Here is an 18076-nt window from a genome sequence, read left to right on the forward strand (position 1 = left end):
CGTCTTTTTACGGCGTCTACATGAGTGTGTGTCCGTTAACTGCAGATGGAGCTGTTCCCGTGTTTCGGAGTGCGTTCCTCCTCCTGCACTCGCCTCGTGTCCGAAAGCGCTTGGCGACTTAGTAACAGTTAACTACCCTTTTCCCCATTGCGCATCATTCATTAGAAGTTTAATTTCCCGCATCCAGCGGACTTGGCTGGTCCCGTATTCCAGAGAGCTGTGAAATTCAGCTGGCAGAGACCCCGAGCTCGCATGACGTTGGGTAATCCATCAAAGTGGACTTTTCATCACCTTGAATTTATGCTATCCGCGATGAATTAAGTGCGGTTGTGAGGAGGGGCTGGCTGATGCCTTAAGCATGTTCAAACGTCTGAGATGTTGTTGTTGGCTTGGCGGTTTTAACGAGACAAGCGGACAAATGAGACCGCCGGACACAAACATTGATTAAAAAAGAAAAATTGGTCACTTTTTGTGTGAACTCACTTGCAGAGAGAGTAGAGCACTTTGTCAACATGAAGGTAAGAAAGTATCTGAAAGGTTATTTCCACACAAAGAGCAGACAACTTGTTTGGGTAAAATATTGCTCTGCACAGTGTGTAATCATTAATGCTGAAACGTGAAAGCCCAGTAATTGGGTGATTTTAGAGTAAGCACAATGGATAATATGCTTAAGACACAATGTAACTGATAATATCTAACAATGACTACAAATGTACACACACACAGTACATTTTTACCTTCTTAAACTCCAAAAAGTTCTCCTGTACTGTTGAATCCAATATTCTTATTCAAAATCCATCAGAATAAAATATTGTGTGTGTGACCCCGTTGGCTTATTCCCTTTACCGCTCCCTCTTCGTATCCCCTTCCACTTCCATTCCGCCTCCTTTTCTCCTGACCTCCTCAACTCTTGACCATTGCCGGTGTGTCGGACCCCCCCCCCCCGGTCCCCCTCTTAACCCTGTCTCCTTTTCTCTCGCACCAACCAGCCGACTTTGGATGTAACTTCGCTTGCAATCGGTTCCTCGTGCGTGCGCCCGCGCTGTTGCAGACTCACGAGCGCGGGAGCGGTTTGTTTTCTGTTATTCTTCGTTCGGTGGCGTCTGATTAACAACGACTGTCCCGTTACGCTGAAACGAGAAGCGGCGCTTCGCATGCAATGTGCGCCCACACAGCGTGTGTGTGTGTGTGTGTGTGTGTGTGTGTGTGTGTGTGTGTGTGTGTGTGTGTGTGTGTGTGTGTGTGTGTGTGTGTGTGTGTGTGTGTGTGTGTGTGTGTGTGTGCGCATTGCATGTTTCTGACCCCCACCTGTTGGCCCTCAGATGTGGTTTTGGCTCTAAACTGCAGCAGGAAGAACAGAGGACGGGGTGTTTGCATTATTTAAAGGTGAAGCCATAAAGGAGAAAGCTGTGAGTCTGCAACCAAAACATGAGTGGGTTTGTTTTCTTTAGTTGGCTCTCCTTGATTCACTTAAGAGTTTTACAACCTCGTTAAATAAGTCCTAATGAAACACAGGTTCCCCCGGCTGTTGGTCCTTTCCGCGCGCTTCGCCGTCACCGCCGTCGTATCGAAACTCTCCACGGATCACGTTTAAGCTCGACGGTTCGACTTAAACTGCAGCCCAATTTCTGCCCGCTTTATACTTTCTCCAAAGCTCCCGCTAACCGCCGCGTGTCCTTGTTCCCCCCCCCCCCCGTGTAGATTTGTAAAGTCGGCGTTCTGCGTGTGAGATTGATTCGCTCTCAGGCGGATCGTCGCTGCATGTTTTAGACGTTGCACAGCTTCAGTTATTCACAAAATGTTCTCAAGAGTGGCAGGAATGTCATCCTCGGTGTGAAAAGGCCTGAGAGAGCGCAGAAAATATGAGCACTCGTCACTCCCCAAATCTCCCCGCCATCCATCACTACTAGATACTTTGTTGGATTAGTGAGTGGTGACCGAATATCAAAGAAAAACACATGTGTGCAATTATTTCCCAATCACGACCACCAAAGAGGACAAGGAGCAGCCCATGTCGTCATGCAAAATTTTGCTGTACATTATAATCAACTGTCGACGCCACATGCTTTGGAGAATGTCGGAGGGGACGTTAAGGTTATGAGCCGTGGTTAATCTTCTCCTGTGTGCGGTATTGTAATGCAAATACATCACTCCACAGATTGACCAAAAGCACGGTAATACTGATGCTAAAAACACAGCTAGATCACGGCCTTAGAACACATTGTAAGCCCGCTTTTTGTCTTCTCCATCAGCAACTGTCTCCATTTACATCCAAAGGCCTGAAACCGTTTGTTTGCAGTGCGATATTTCTATTCAGGACTCGCTCTCTGAATAAAATATTGTGTCACCTTTTGACCCCTGTGGTTTTTCCCTGTCTTGTTTCCTGATTCTTTCCCCTCTCGTCTTTACCTCCCTGGGGGATGATTCTCTTGTTGGCTCACTCTCTCTCTGCTGGGATTTTATTTCCACTCCAGTGAAAGATGGCAAGTATTTCTTCCTTTTTTACTTTCATGTCTTTCCTTTTGTTTGTGAGCCTTTTGGACTCGGCATGCTTGGCCAAACCTATTCTGGTCCTTTTTATTCATTTTAAGCTGTTCGTGCAAGACTGTATTCTTTTTTTTATTTTATTAAGCATATGTGTAAAACTGTCCACAGTTTTTGCTTTGGTTGGTCATTTTTATGATTGATGTGGTGAATATGGCTTTTGGCTTTTAATATTTTCTCCATGTGAGAACCGACCCCTCGCTTTTCCATTCTACTTTGCATTTCGACTAAATATTGAGTTGAATTCGATGCATGTGACCATGTTGAACGTGTGGAGCCACAGTGCTAATGTCTGACCGCTCAGCGATGGATCGGGGTTCGTAGGAGGTTTCTCTCATGGATGCACATAGTCAACAGGTGTTACGTTCCAGCCTGCGGAGCAAAATCTCCGCTGCATACAAGGATTAATACGGCTTGATGTGAACGGAATATTAACCCGCACGGGAGGAAGAGTAATAATATTTGATGCCTCTCACCAGTTTCTGAAAGCCTGATGGCGGACAAGTTTGATGAATACGGCTACACATTCATCGCACCGAGGTGAGCCGCTGCGTTGTCTATTTTCACACCACATTTTCCAAACAATTGTAAAAATACATATTCTTTAAACCTCCAACATGACGGCCATGTCATAGAGGCACAATTCTACCTTGTGATTCCCCCTTTTTTTTCACACTTAATTCACAGAAATAACGCTTTGGTTTCCCACAGGATGTACTGCAAGGACCTAAAGCTTCCCGACAAGAACCAAAACAACACCGAGTTCCTCATGGAGTTCAACGACTACATTGACACAAAGACGCCCAACAACCCCATGTGTGAGTGTCATGAGACGGGGAAGTGTTCTCTGAAGTACTTCTCACTACCTTACGTGCTCCCGAGGCCTTTAACCAACGCCTATATCGTGTGAATTCAAAGTTCTTACTTCTCACTGCCGCCTCACACAGTATTTCATCAAAGAGCTGCTAAGCTTTACAGTGTTTGCTGTAGGATGTATATATCTGAACGAATATCAGCCATCTGGCTTGACGTCAAGGTGTGCATTGAACATTTAACTGAAGAGCGCCAACGGGAAGAAAAAAAAAAAAAAAACCCTATTCCCAAAGGTCTCTGTTTCCAGTGAAACACAAGTCTGGCTCGATGGTTTGGTGTGCATGACCGGGCAAAGCTTTGTGATGTCGAACCCCTGTGTTCGTGTTACCCATTTGATGCTAACTCTAAAAGTCTGACCATCACACGCCTGAGTGCACATGTGTGAGGCACGTCGGCTTAGATGTGACACACACACACACAATATTCACCAGTAATATGCCTTGCACACCCCACCTATAGCCGCTCGACCTCATCCAATTACCGTGTGTTTGTGAGAAAGAGCAGGACACGTCAAGCCGAGAGCACGAGAGGAGCAATAAAACACAAATCAGGGGCCGGCGGACCTTCTCCCAAACATCTGACCGACGCATTAACATCGTTGCAATTTCTTGCACACGCTCGTTGATAAGCGTCGCGCACTCGAACCGTTGCCCGCGGAGTGAAACAAAAGTTCCCCAGGTATTTATAAAATACCTCCTTCCATTTTGGCCCCCGGACGATTTCAGTGTGAGAACTCGGTTCGAACGTGATCAATCCAATAAAACTTTTCACCCAATTGAAATACGGCGCTCCGCATTATTAGCTGCTAGTTTAATGGAGTCCACAGGGAGTTCAGTGAGGGGGGGGGGGGGGTTGCGGGGGGGGGTTCGGCCCTGGCGGACTATTTGCGGCCCGAGTATCGTTACACGCTTTACTTGGTTAAGCCACTGCAGTGGCGGAGAACTTGAAGTACATTAGGAATTCTTGGGCTGCCTTCAATAAAGGATCCCTAATGAAAACCACTGCACGGGGAGAGAAGGTGGGGGGTGGAGGGCGGGTTAAAGTGTTACACCAGCTGTTCTCTCTGATGTGTGTGGTGTGTCATAAAGGCCCGAGGAGGGTGGGGGCACAGCGACGAGCCTCGACGTTAATGGACTGAAGCGGGTCGTCGCAGAGTTCAAAGCTGCTGGCGGTGGCAAAAAAAACGGGTCGAGCGGCTTTTATCGCGTGTTGTTTTTCTCGTGTGGTCTTGTCGGACATCTTTAAAAAAAAAAATAAACATTGTTACACCTATTGCCCCACGCCAGCTACACCTGGCCGGCTACTTTGGCGCGTTCATTGGTACCTTTCTGATGCTTTGGTCAAGCTCGGCTACCTCGGACCCACCTGCTTTCTAAAGAGTCTTTAAGTGATGTTTCGTTGTCCAGGTAACGTGGAGCTGGTGAACCGATTGCTCCTGGATGCCGGCATCACCTCATCTCTCATCAAGCATTGGAAAACCACCGAATCGCAGTAAGTGAAGAACCGACATCTTGCCACCAATACTTTAGTGTCACCGAACGTAAAGCACGTGGCAGGTTTTTTTATATATACGTTTTATTGCCTTCTCCTCTCTGCGTATCAGGCATGGTGTCTTAGCCCGGTTCGTTGCCACCGATGGAGGGATCACACGGGTCTACCCCAAAAGGTACAAGCAAGGGAAGCGTAATGTGTTCACAATTACCCGGCAAAGAATTATGACGTCATCTGCAAAGAAACTAATCTGGACCTCGGAGCTTCCTTCCACTTTCACACATCAAAAATAGTGTTTTAACAACCACGAACGCTGTCCTTCAGAAGCAGAAATAAAAAATGCTTCCAACCCTTGTGTGAATGCTAAACGTCTTGTGCGGCTTGCCGTGTGTGCTGTGTGTGTGTGTGCTGTGTGTGTGTGTGTGTGTGTGTGAATGGGTTCCACAGCGCTGGGCAGTACTGGGAAAAGGAAGCCGAGACGTACGAGTCAAGTTATTACAAGAGAAGTTTGGACAACGATCTGTACATCTTCACTCCAACGCCCTACCTCTCCAAAGAGAACAGTGAGTTAAAGCCTCCCCAGATGTGTGTCTCCCTGGGACTCCATGTGTCGCACACACACACACACACACACACACACACACACACACACACACACACACACGTGGTGTGTTGTCCTTCCTCTTGCAGGCAGCGAGGACTCTGTTTTGGTGAGCAAAGCGGTAAACCTCAAAGTCGATGGTATCCCTCTCAAACCCGCTGGTAAGGACACACACACACACACACACATATATACGTTTACATATTTATACTCGACATTCCTCAAGCTGTCTCTCTGTCTGCCACCTACTTATAAACACATTCCCACTTACCGCTGAATGCTTTATTTACACGCCCATATTTGCGACCCTAAAGTCTTAATAATGCCTGACTGTATATCTTCTCACACACCGCTATTCCTCCCGTAACCTCTGACATATTCACACAAACATCACATTGTTTGGTCTCCTGTGATCACGGGCCAAGTTTGCGTTTGAGGAGTTCAGAGAGGAAAGTTGACGCGGAGGTCCAGCGTGATGGAGGATGTCTGGCTTTTGTGTTTGATCCCAGTGGTCGGCGTGAAGCTGGACATCGGTGCCTGGATGGAGAGCTTCATCAACACGACGCAGAAGAGCAACGTGAGTGGATTCGACGCTCGTGAAGCGATGCCGTTTGTGGATCGGACCTTTGCGTGACTCTTTTCCCCTCTGCTGTATTTTCAGTGCAACGATGAGATCTGCGGCTGTCAGCGTAACAATGCGGTAAGGATTCAACTGCATATTGTGCATGACGTCTCCAGCCATTATGTTCAAATATGTGTCAGCAGCACAAAAGATTGGTTTAATTTCCATTTGATTCCAGAATATAGACTGTGTCATTCTGGACGACGGGGGCTTCCTGGTGATGTCCAATCGAGACGAACACATTGACGAGGTGGGCCTCGTCCTTTTAACAAGTTTGACACCAAAGACTTTTAAATGAGTGGACGTAAGGGTCGATGTGGGTTACAAATGATTGTCAACATACAAATCTACTGAATCGTCATCGTCTTTGCAGACATAAACCAATGTAAGGTAAAGTATACATTTCTCCTCTGACCACATGACCCTATGCTAACATGCTAATAGTGTCCCTGCTGTCGTCTGAGTCATTGTTTTTTCATGCCGCCCCGGCTCCTTCTCAATCAGGCCGGGGTGTGCGCCGGATAAATCAATGGCCCTCTGAAGTTTGGCAGCAGCACTTAAACCCAGGCAGGGACCCGAGGCCTTGTTTGGAGACGACTGTGTGCCCTCAATCATATTTCCTACAGGAGCGGGAGTTTCTTCCCACTTTATGTCCTTCTTTCGCTTTTCTTTCTCTGAAAGCCCTCGGGGAGTCTGCAGCCAACAGGGCTGTGACTGTTAATTCATTATTTGTTTTTACTGCACAGGGAAAGGAGAGACGGCTCCCTTTACCTTATAGAATGAAAGATTTATACGTCCTTTGGCTGTTAGACTAAAGCGGAATGGATATGTGGAGGACGGCTTGTTAGCGGTGACCTTACAAAGTGGAAGGAAAAGGATGGTCCGCATTTCCTCGTGCACGCACCTTTCAGTATGCACGCACACACACACACAGACGTACTGTACAAACTCCCTCGTGGACACAGGTGCTCAAACGCTCCCGCGCACACGATCGTGTCACACCTGCCGAGATGAACTACTTCCGCGGAAATGTTGGAACGTGTTAATCAGATTAAACTGGAGTCTCGCATCCTGGCGCGATTTAATTCACCGTGAACATTTAACACACACGTACACACATTCTTAAATAGATTTTACAGTTTTCACATGGATTTAACATTCGTGGGTTGAACGTATAAAAGTGTTTAATTGCTCCGTAATTGTAATGTATTGAGGAAAATTGTCACATGAGGCATTTAAAAAAGAAAGAACCAACGTGGGTTCAAAGGTTTACCGATGATGTTGTGAAGATGAGCATCACACCAGTATGTCCATGAGGTCTGCTATCTTTGTTTCTGTTTTAATTTCAATAATATTGTAAAGAATGTCTTGAAACCGTATTTGTACATGTTGAGCATTACACGGAGTTGGATACCCTTCTCAAATTTCCATGGAAACACAAATCCATCATTAACGCCATCATCCAACTTCAATGTCGACATTTCGATGACCACCCCACCCACCCACCCGCTCCTCCTGTCTTCAGATCGGCCGTTTCTTTGGTGGCATCGACCCGATCCTCATGGTGAACCTGGTCAACTCGTCTCTATTCACCTTCAAGAAGACTTTTAACTACCAGTCGCTCTGTCACCCCGAGAAAGAGAGCAAGGCGGCTGCAGGCCTGCGATCCGTCTATGTGGTGAGTTACAAAAGCCAGAGACCGTTCACACAACGAGCTTCCACACTCGTGTACACACACACGCACACACTCAAAGCCACCCACGTGTGCACACCCGCATTTATATGATGCACACTTTTTTATCGGCTCACACTCGCATGACGAGTACGCACACACACAGCCATTTGTAGCCATACCTGCCTGCTCACTCTCTTCCAAATGAATGCGCACACACACACACACACGCGCGCGCACACACGTGCACGCTGAGCGAGGGAGCCATAAATCTGGATCGAGCCGACGAGAAGGAAAGCAGAGGGGTATGGTGAAAGCGTTAGAGTGGGAGTTTGCAGGAACAGTAACAAGATTAGGTGGTCCAACGTGCTTGGCTAACACGCCAAGTGATGTAAAAAAGAGGCACTGCTTTACATCACTGAAAAAAACGCACATCTTTCAGTGAAATGGTGCAAACTGTCTGCGGACGTTGGGGATGCTGATGAATTTCCCTCAGACGCTGACAGGACATAACAGACAGTGGTTACGAGCTGATACCTAAAAGGGACATTAGAGTGTTTTTATAGGTATTTACAGATGCAGAAATCGCTAACAAGTGAAACCACATGATGCGCCTGTTCGACCGGAGTGAGATGAAAGTTGTGTTCTCGATGACTCAACGCAACACTTCACCTTTTTGGGAGAAAGGATGCAACACTCAGTCGGCAAAACAAGGCCCTCGCATGCTAAGCGTAATCAGAGCAGCATGTCGGGCCTCTTATTCAGCGTGTGCTACTTTGTTTTCTTACCAACTCCTTGTTTACATATTTACGCTCACATCTGTTGCGGGGGAAAGTGATTTCCTTTCTGTGCCTGGCCTGTCCGGACAGTCATTAGATGGTTGTAAACACAAGCAGGATGTTCAGGTTGGCTCGACCAGTTTATACATAATGAACACGGTGAACTTGGTATTAATCCTCATGTCATTGTCCCCCTTAGCCCACAGTTGCAGATATTTTGAATTTGGGGTGGTTGGCGTCAGCCGCAGCTTGGTGAGTCTGATCTTTTCCTATGAGGCTGGCATTCATGTCTGCCCCATTCTTTTCCCCAAATGATTGATAGCAAATATATACATACTATAAAAGCCGTTATTTAAATCCTAATGGAAAGCAGGCAACGATTTGGACCAGAATGGACAAGTAGCATCTGTTTAATAGCTGAATTGTTCCCAGGACAGTCCACATACCACAAAATCATCCATTGATTTATTGTCGCATCAGCATTTACACAGATGATTTATTGTGGATTGTGTTCCAATGAATGCAGACATTTTTCATCCCTGGCTTTTTGCTCGTAGGTCAATAATGCAACAGTTACTGGTCAGCATCACGTTTCCCAATTTCCTGGACGCAGGTGAGTTCCTGTCAATTTGACTAAGAGAAGAATAATTGAGATTTGATTTTTTTGGGAATCCGTAGTAAGCGAGGGAGTAAGCTCCACGCCGCCTAAATGGTCTCATTATGGAAATGAAAATGGTGTTTATTCTCACTTTGACAAGGCCTATTTTTTTAAACCGTTTCTTCATCCCAAATTCCGGTGAAATACTCGAGGCAGGCCAAGATGAAATAGCTTACATAGTAAGAACTTAGTTCATAGAGACACAGGAGTTAGAGTCTATGTTTTATGTGGACAGGATCGGTTTGTTCAACCGTTTCTGTGTTTGTTTTTCCAGGGCGCTTTTTGGATTTATCACAGTTTGTGATTTTCTTTTTAGCCCCTTAAAGATTAATCCAGTGTTCCCTTGTGTACCTGGGTGTACAGTCGGGGTCAGACAGCCGACTCAGACTGAATGCATTGTTCAAGAATATACAATGTTGTATGGATTTGTCATTGTGGTGATAAAATTCTGCAAACTACAGGTCCATGGTTCTAACAAATGGAGATTTTTAGGGCTGCACTAAAGAATCCTTTTATATCAGATGGATTCTTTTGCCCAGTCCGTTCTCTTCACCTTGGCGTATCGTTCAGCTCATTTGGGGGGGTTTTACGGCCAATTATATTTCAACAATATGGCGCTTCAATGTTGCCGACACTGCTGAAAGTGAACGAGCACGACAGTCTTTGTTCGTAATCCCACAGCCGAGATGGACGACGAACCGTCTGATGCCAAGGGCCAAGAGGTCTGCATCAAGGAGCAAACACAATACTACTTTGAGAACAACGTCACGTCTTTCGGAGGAACGATCGACTGTGAAAACTGCACCAGGTAAAGGAATAAATCGGTCGCGCAGAGAAACAAACACTGCACCGATACGTTTGCATCCATGAGACGCAACCAAAGTCCCCAGAGGTGGCGCAGAGAAACAAACACTGCACCGATACGTTTGCATCCATGAGACGCAACCAAAGTCCCCAGAGGTGGCGACCGAGAGAGGGCTTGTAAAAAAGTCACATGCCATGAAGGTGAAGTCAGGTCCCAGGAGCGGACCACCTCCTTGGCATTCTCCCCTTTGTGCCTGTGCACGTGTGTGTACGTACACCACTTTTAAGGCCCCCTCGTGCCTACTAATGGAGTGCCTGCCCGCATGCTGCGCGGCGTTCCTGCACATTAGCCGCACATAAGTTTCCCTTTAACGACGACCATAAAAAAAAAAGCGGAGAAAATCATTTGTGCACAAGTGACATGTGGGTTTCGGTCAAGGTGCCGGAGGAGGGCAGGGTGGCACAGCGGGCCTGCTGTCCGCTGCACAGTGCACTTTTCCTCGTGGTAGAGATTGCAAGGTTTTGTCATGTGTGAGAAAAAAAATAGTTCACGTTTGCTTAAAAAGCAGCGGACCAAAAACGTCATTCCTTTCCGGTTTCGTATTGCAACGGTGAAATGTCGTCTCTCCGTCCTTCCTGGACTCAAGCCCGAGTCTCTACAACCTCTCTCTTGTGTCCCCAGACTCTACCACGCCGAAAAGCTGCCCAAGACGAACCTGGTCTTCATCATCGCTGATGCAAAAGTCACCTGCTCGTCCTGCGACACCAAGCCGCTGATTCAGGAAGAGCAGCAGTGTATCCTTGGAGCCCAACGCGCTCATCGTCTGGCAGAGAACGCGGATGTTTCATTCAACAGATGTTTTTTTTTTGTGGAAATTGTGTTTCTGGACAAGACGGACGGCGACCATTCGTCAACGCTCAGTGCTCAGCGAACCCCTCCGCGTGCATCTGCTAAATCCCCACGACCGCCATCATTTTTGTAAACATTTCCCCAATAATTGACATTTTGTCCCCCGGAACAGCAGATGCGTCCGCGTGGCCTTTCTCCCTCTCTGCTGTGTCTGCGAGGCAGATGGCGTCTGCTGGATGGCTTACAAACAAATCTAAAGGTCTCTCTGAAACACACGGGGCTGAGGCCAATTAATGATTAAGCCTCTCGGAAAACACAATGCTCAAAGAGAAAATCATTGACGTGTGGAGCGATGGTGCTCGGGTTCCGGCCAGAGAAGAACTCTCTTTGATTTAACGGCGGTAACGTGATATGTCCGACATTTGTTTCCATAATTGCAAAAGAACTGTTGTGCTCCTGACGTTATTCACCCAGCAAATGGCCCTGATCCCTGTGACATGGCGAAGAATCCCCGCTACAGGAAAGGGCCCGCGGCTTGCTTTGACAACAACGAACACGTAAGTTCCTTTCCGATCGCACGGCGACTGCTCCTCGAGGACCCACTCGAGCGGCGCTCAATTTCATAAACTGAACCAAACTGTGAGGCCGTTGCTGCTTTATCAGTCCCTCGAGAGCTGAAGACATTTTTGCAGGAAATCCAGGCTGAAATGAGAAAAGCTTTTCAAATTAAAGCGCGTGCCTTCGAGGCTACAGTTTTTGGGGCTTCCCTCCTAAAATTATTGGAGTTCATCGCCAAGAAAAATAGACTGACGGGGCGATGAAAGACCTCGCAGCTCGATTGGCCCTTTCCACGGTACGCGTAGTCATTTTAGCCTTAATTACTATTGAAATATGGATGAGAATGTAATGTAAACGGAGAAAATCTGGCCAGACTTTGAATAAATCACAGATCACAATTAACACAACGAAATATTGGGCACTGAATTATTTAGAAATGTTATTATTACTCTCAATATTCAATCAAAATAATAAATGCTAGTGTTGGTTTGAGGTGAAATCGCTCGACCTGTTTTTTTTTAATTCTTTTAAAAAAGAATCAAAACTCCTCATCGGGCCGGAGTCCAAAAATCCTTAAGCTCCTAATATGAAAACAATATTTCCCTGAAGAAATCCCCCCCATGGCACCTCTCCATCACTAATATCTTTACATGGTGCATGTTGTTTCTTTTTTTTGTTGTTTTGCTGCTATCCCAAACTAATCCCAAAACCCGAGCTGTATGTGTGCAGATTTCCCACGCAGCGGCTGGCCGTCGTTTTCTGCTCGACTCTGAATAACTCGGCTAAACAAACAATCTCGGCCAGCGAGTCCTTCGCGCCTGAGTGCTCTGTTTGTTTTCGCTCTATAGTCTTTTTCCAGCGTCAACGTTTTTTTTTGTCGGCCTTGAGAATGAACTCGTGCGCTCGTACCTCACACGCGGAGCGCCCACACGCTCTTGTCTCGGATGCATATGTCGCCGTGCTACTACTGTCCAGACTAAGCTTCATGCCTTCTCAGCTTTCTAACTTCTACCTGTGTGGACCCTTTTTGCTGCATGATTCTCTCTCTTTTCTGTTTTCTCTGCTTCCTGCTCTGTGATTGGCTGGTTGATGCTTAGGATGAGGCCATGTGCCGAAGGAGCGCAGGCTCCCCGTTGGCCTCCTCTCTGCTCATGTTACTGCTGCCACTGTTCATGTGCTGTCTCGGGTCAGTCCCATACCGCCAAAATGTCTCATATGTTCCATCTCTATCGGCCGCCGCATCGAACTGCTTTCGCCACAACTTTTACACTTTATTGTTTTCCTCACCTCATTTCTTCTCCTCTTTTTACATCTCTGACCTTTTCCTGCTTTGTTCCAGGTGCTTTGTCTTTTTGCATTGTGTTTTTTTCTTCCCCGCCCTCATCTTCATCACCTGTCACTCTCTCTTATGTTCTACCACCATCTGTCTTCGCCCCCCCCTTACCTCCCGGTCTGTTTTCTGCCCCTCGCTAACATTTTCTCCATCTCACCTGACTTTGAACTTTAAGGCAGGCTCTTTGTATCTTCACCCATCTGTCATTATCAGTCGCAGGCAACAGGCTCCTGTGTCTACATGCGTTGACATCTGATTACTGATGTAGCCAGACGCTTTGCTAAAACAGGTCACTCACTCCTCATTTGCATCCAGACGTCTGTGCGTCTCCTTTTTAATGACTCACAGATCCTTTCGTCTCCAAAAACATGCCAAGGGAAGACATTCTTTCCCTCGTACCTCACCAGACGCTAAACCTGCAGGGTGGGAGTATCCGATCAGTTTTGGTCGGACGTGACCCTTCAAGTTTTCATTTATTTTCTTGATCATTGGCGAAGCTTCAGTTAAAATGTTTCCAGCTTACCTTCACAACCCCACACAGGGGTCTTAAGTATATATACACTTGATGGCTACATAAATAAAATAAGAGGGGCATGTCCTCGGAAACTAAATCAGCATCCTGAACGGTCAATGTAGAAGGCCGAAGAAAAAGATTAAGCATTACTCTTTAGTTCAGTGTTTTAAGTATGTGGCATTATGCATTTTAATGTAACCTTTAAATCCTCAATCTTCTGTAACAAAGGACTTTGGGAAAGGAGCAAAAAGGCTCTACTGTCCAAACGTATTGAACGCAGAGTATCACTCATTAGATCTCCATGCGCACCGACGCGTGCAAAGAAATCCAAAGCTTGAGCGATCAAATATTAGACAATGTAAAGTTTCTGGTGTGTCGTCTTTAACAATCTGTAACTCCACTCCTTGTCCCTCTGCGCCCGGCTGCAGGAGAAGGACCCTGACTGTGGCGGGGCGTCCGGCCTGAGCCCCTCGCTCTGGCTGACGGTGGCCCTTCAGCTGGCTCTGCTCTGGGTTTTCACTGGCTCCAGACCCCATAGCGTCCCGTCATGACCTCTGAAAATGCTCATCAACCCCCCCCCCCCCCTCTCTCTCTCTTTCTCTCTGTCTCTCTCCCTCTGATTTCTTCGAAAACGGCAACCAGCATGCAACGCTGCCACCGGAACGACAGACACCCGATGAGAAGCGTCGTCTGCGTCGGGTTTCTCCTTTTTGATACCTTCATTTTCAGGGGATTCTCAAGGTGATTTCACCAGGTTCAAGAAAGAAGTGTGTCGAATGAAATGTTGACTGGAAGATATCTTTGAACGACAAAGAAAGACCTCAACAATTGCCTTCCGTTCGTGGCTCCGATTGGCCCCCGGCAGCTGAGATTAGAGGAACCCAGAGATTCGTTTTTCGATTGGCGACTCCTGAACTTTTGTCATTGCCTTATATTATCAGAGGGTTCAAAATCCCGATGGGTAGAGGGGAAGGGGGCGGGGGGGGTCTGACTGTTTATTAAAGATGTCGAGCAGCGCTGCCCTTTTGCAAGCGCGAATCAATTTGCAGTGAGTAGTTCTTAGATATTTATTATTTTGTGATTGAGGATTTGGCCAAATTGCAGTAAGAGATGCCAAATTGTTACATCACACACCCGCGTGCTTCATTTTTCCCCCGTTGGGTTGCTGAAAACAACGTTGTCCTGGTCTGATTTCTTTCGACAGCACTTTGCAGAACATTTTCACAGTGTCCCTGAGGGTCTTTTCTAACCCCCCCCCTCATCGTTCTTTCATGTTGATACTGTACTTGTGCATTTTACTGTTCATTGTTATTGTTCGTGCACAGAAACCAACCGTTCTACTGCCACAGGGCCGGTTCCTGACTGTACAGATGTTGTCACGTTGTAGCCGAGCATCTAGTCATCCAGAGTAGTAAATCACCTCAAGGTCTCGAGTGCCGCGCGGCCCCCGCGTGACTCGTGCGGCTTCTGAGCGCAAGGACGCGTGTTCGTATAGTTTTTGTCTTTGTTTTCATTTGAATGAAGCATTGTGACGGCGTGCTACTTCAATGCCAACACTGAAAAAATGAAAAATGAAGGAAGGGGGATGTGAGTTTGTATTTGACTTTTTGGTCGACAACAAAAAAAAGAAAAAGGAAAAACATGTGTATGTATTCACAGCAGTCGCTTTTTCAATCAAATGACTACTATCTGCACTGCATTTCAAAGTGCAGCTGTTATTTGGTCCTTACTGGAGAACAACATTTATCTCTTTCTAGTAGTGAGGTTTCCTCTTGTAACTTATATTACTGTGGTATTCTATATCGCCCCAGAGAAATCACTGCAGTCAGTCGCTGCTTGTGATCTTCTTTACTGCTGTATTCTGTTTTCTCCACTAGAAACCCTTTTCAACTCGTTTCATTATGTGTGCCTTGTTTTCCATTTGGTGATAAATTACAGATGTTTTACTGTAAAAGCTTTTATTGAAATAGTGTCATCTTGTTTGCAGTTTAGTCAATTTAGTCAAACCGCTGCTGCAGAGCAAAATAAATCTGATAAAAACAATTAAAAGCAAATCATTTCACAGGACCAAATCAGGAATCTTAAAGCAGCTACACGCCAACGCAGTACTAATTATGTCAAAGGGAGTTAAATAATAATAATAATAAACAACTTTCAGGATGAAAATGTAAATCCATCCTTATGTTGCAATATGTGGAAACCTACAGGCCTTTCTCCGTTTAATTCACGTATCTACGTATGGACTTGAGGACAAGGATTGATGAAGAGGCGTCAATTCAAGTAGGCAGGAAATAATATATCAGGCAGATATAAACCGTGACCATAAAAGTGTCATTTTTACTTGAAACAGCTGCACTTGATGGTTTGCTTTTTCAGATTCCAAACATCAACAGAGGAACAAATTTGGGGATTTTGAGGATGCCTCATACACCACAAAAACACATCTGTATCTTTGTGTTTAGTGTTTAGTGCTGGAGTATGTTTATAGGAGACAACCACACATTATTCTCTACAGAATTATAACTGCTGCTGCGTCATACTGGCCACGTCAGTTTTTATATCAGTAGTGTCTCCACGTCCGATCAAGACGTGCTGGTTGGCTCCGCCGTCATCGACTGAAACTCTTCTGTGTGCACTTCTTTACTCTAACCCTGTATTCATCCAACAAAATCAGCGGTATTAACGCTCTTCATTTATTAACTTACTCAAGAATATAAAGTGCCATATGGGGCCCTCTTGTTCTCTCGTGGAGAAACCTATTATCGTAATATCACATTTATGCAACTTACCAATACAACACGTACGTCTCATGGACCGTGTCCCCGCGCTGCGCGGTAGTGGCTTTACAATTTATTCACGCCTCCTGCTTCAGTGTGTGATGTTGGGAAGGATAACATTCTGCATTCGTATTGTGATGATCAGCTATTACTGCCTTTCTCTTGGGAGGCGGGACAGCGTTTGGCTCCACCCTCCTCCCGGGTCAGCTGGGGAAAAGAGAATCCGATTGGCCAGATTGATGTTTAAATGCGTTAACCAACCTGTCGGATTTGCTCAAGCCATTTATGAGTCGCTGTTACTTCATGACCATACCGGTGGTTTAGCAACGATTGCACTGCTATCTGCTAATATCTCAGCGATTCAGACATTCATGTTTCCTGCTGAGTCCCGATGACATTGCTCACCATCGGGTCGTCTCGGGTTGCGGCACAGAGGGAAACGTCTCCACGGCTGTTTGGTTTGTTGCCATTCAGCTGGTTTGAATTGTTGTCCTTCCTGTAATCCCTGGAATATGTTCAAAAGTTCAATTTGTTCAACAACTTGGTTTAAATACTTTTTAAAACGAACCGCGTTGCAGTCGGCCTTGATCTCAGCTGCTTCCTGCTGTGAAAGTAAAAATAAGAAAGCAACATCGACTGAAAATAAGTTGAAAATAATGTTGTTGACGCGCTGCACACACAGCTGCTGGTTCGGCTGCAGACTCACCAAACGATCCCATCAGAGCTGCATTTTTCCTTCAAACAGTTTGCAGAGTCTTCAGTCTGCTTCTCAATGAAATGTTTTTTTTTTACATGACACACGTGTGAACAGTGAGTGCCGTTGGTGATGTTGTGGGTTCCATGTGGGAAAGTAATGGAAAACGACGCCTGCCTGAAAAGTAGGACAAGACCTTCAAAGGTAGAACAAAAGTTGACATGGTCATTATTAATCAATATACATTAGTTCCTGTTAAGACCATTATAACCTATCGTGGTGTAACTTGCAAAAATACCGGTATGATCTTTTAAGTGATGAAGTATAGAACCGCCAAAAATGCCCCAACTTGCTGCTTTTAGAGCTGCACAGAAAACAACAAAAAACGTTGCAAAAGGAACATGAGCTCATTCTTTCCACTCTTAAGTGCTAAAATCAGATGCTGTCACTTCTCGAATAATATTCTCTCTGTGTTTTTGACTCTGTTGGTGCTGTCTGTACGGATTGTGTGGGTTCGCCTTTTTATTTTGGGAATCTTGAGGATTAGCTGTGTGTGTGTGTGTGTGTTTTTCTGTCTTTTACCTCGCTGCCACTCTCTGGCAGACGATTGGCTGTCAGTCAATCTTTCTCCGCCTTCGGTTTTAAGGCGGGCTCTTGATGGAGGCGTCCGTCAAGTTGTCCCTTGCCAGAATCTTTTGGGGGAGAGGGGGGGGGTCTCGGTGTCCCCCTTTGTCCGTCTCCCTCGATTGTGCTTTAACATGTTACACTTTACTGGAACTTGATTCTCCAGAATCAAACATGTAAACATTTGTACAAAACTGATGGTGTCCTCAACAAAAAGAACAATGTTTCTAATCATGGGGAGTAAAAATGTGTGAATTCCTGTGCAAATAAGATACATTCAGAATAAAAGTTTATGATTACTATCTGTTGCATCGCGTTTAGAGTTTAGAGTCTCGTCTGTATTTTTTTCCACAGTGGATCAGATTTCTGTTACTAACTCCTGTCACATTGCCAACACACATTTCCCATCCAAATGTGTGTGTGTGTGTGTGTGTGTGTGTGTGTGTGTGTGTGTGTGTGTGTGTGTGTGTGTGTGTGTGTGTGTGTGTGTGTGTGTGTGTGTGAACGAGAAGGAAGCACCCTGAGTCGGCTCTCGCGGCATCAGAAACCGACGTACTGCCAACATCAACAACGTCCAGAAAAGGAGACGATGGAGGTTCGGCCACGTCTCTCTGCAGCGGTGAATTTGCCTGAAGGACGCGTCCATTAACAGCCGTTAATAATGACTTACCCACCCGTAACG

At 46.0% G+C, this 18076-nt stretch overlaps 1 protein-coding gene across 2 annotated transcripts in view; it reads left to right on the forward strand.

Annotated features, from left to right (window-relative positions):
* Positions 1 to 17696, forward strand: part of cacna2d1a (calcium channel, voltage-dependent, alpha 2/delta subunit 1a) — a 58941-nt gene extending 41245 nt beyond the window's left edge. The window contains exons 23-38 of one of the 2 annotated variants that reach the window (XM_040174689.2): positions 3024 to 3084; positions 3256 to 3362; positions 4824 to 4908; positions 5021 to 5083; positions 5356 to 5471; positions 5599 to 5670; positions 6019 to 6086; positions 6171 to 6209; positions 6310 to 6381; positions 7657 to 7809; positions 8782 to 8834; positions 9140 to 9195; positions 9922 to 10048; positions 10727 to 10839; positions 11369 to 11451; positions 13728 to 17696. In XM_040174689.2, coding sequence (XP_040030623.2) covers positions 3024 to 3084; positions 3256 to 3362; positions 4824 to 4908; positions 5021 to 5083; positions 5356 to 5471; positions 5599 to 5670; positions 6019 to 6086; positions 6171 to 6209; positions 6310 to 6381; positions 7657 to 7809; positions 8782 to 8834; positions 9140 to 9195; positions 9922 to 10048; positions 10727 to 10839; positions 11369 to 11451; positions 13728 to 13850 — 1391 coding nt within the window. In that variant the 3' untranslated portion in view covers positions 13851 to 17696. Of the gene's footprint in view, positions 1 to 3023; positions 3085 to 3255; positions 3363 to 4823; positions 4909 to 5020; positions 5084 to 5355; positions 5472 to 5598; positions 5671 to 6018; positions 6087 to 6170; positions 6210 to 6309; positions 6382 to 7656; positions 7810 to 8781; positions 8835 to 9139; positions 9196 to 9921; positions 10133 to 10200; positions 10840 to 11368; positions 11452 to 13727 lie in introns of those variants that run through there. The other variant, XR_013467273.1, reaches the window with a different exon arrangement.
* The last annotated feature ends 380 nt before the right edge of the window (positions 17697 to 18076 follow it).

The sequence above is a fragment of the Gasterosteus aculeatus genome, chromosome 4 (genome assembly GCF_964276395.1).
Source record: "Gasterosteus aculeatus chromosome 4, fGasAcu3.hap1.1, whole genome shotgun sequence".
NCBI classification, from domain to species: Eukaryota; Metazoa; Chordata; class Actinopteri; order Perciformes; family Gasterosteidae; genus Gasterosteus; species Gasterosteus aculeatus.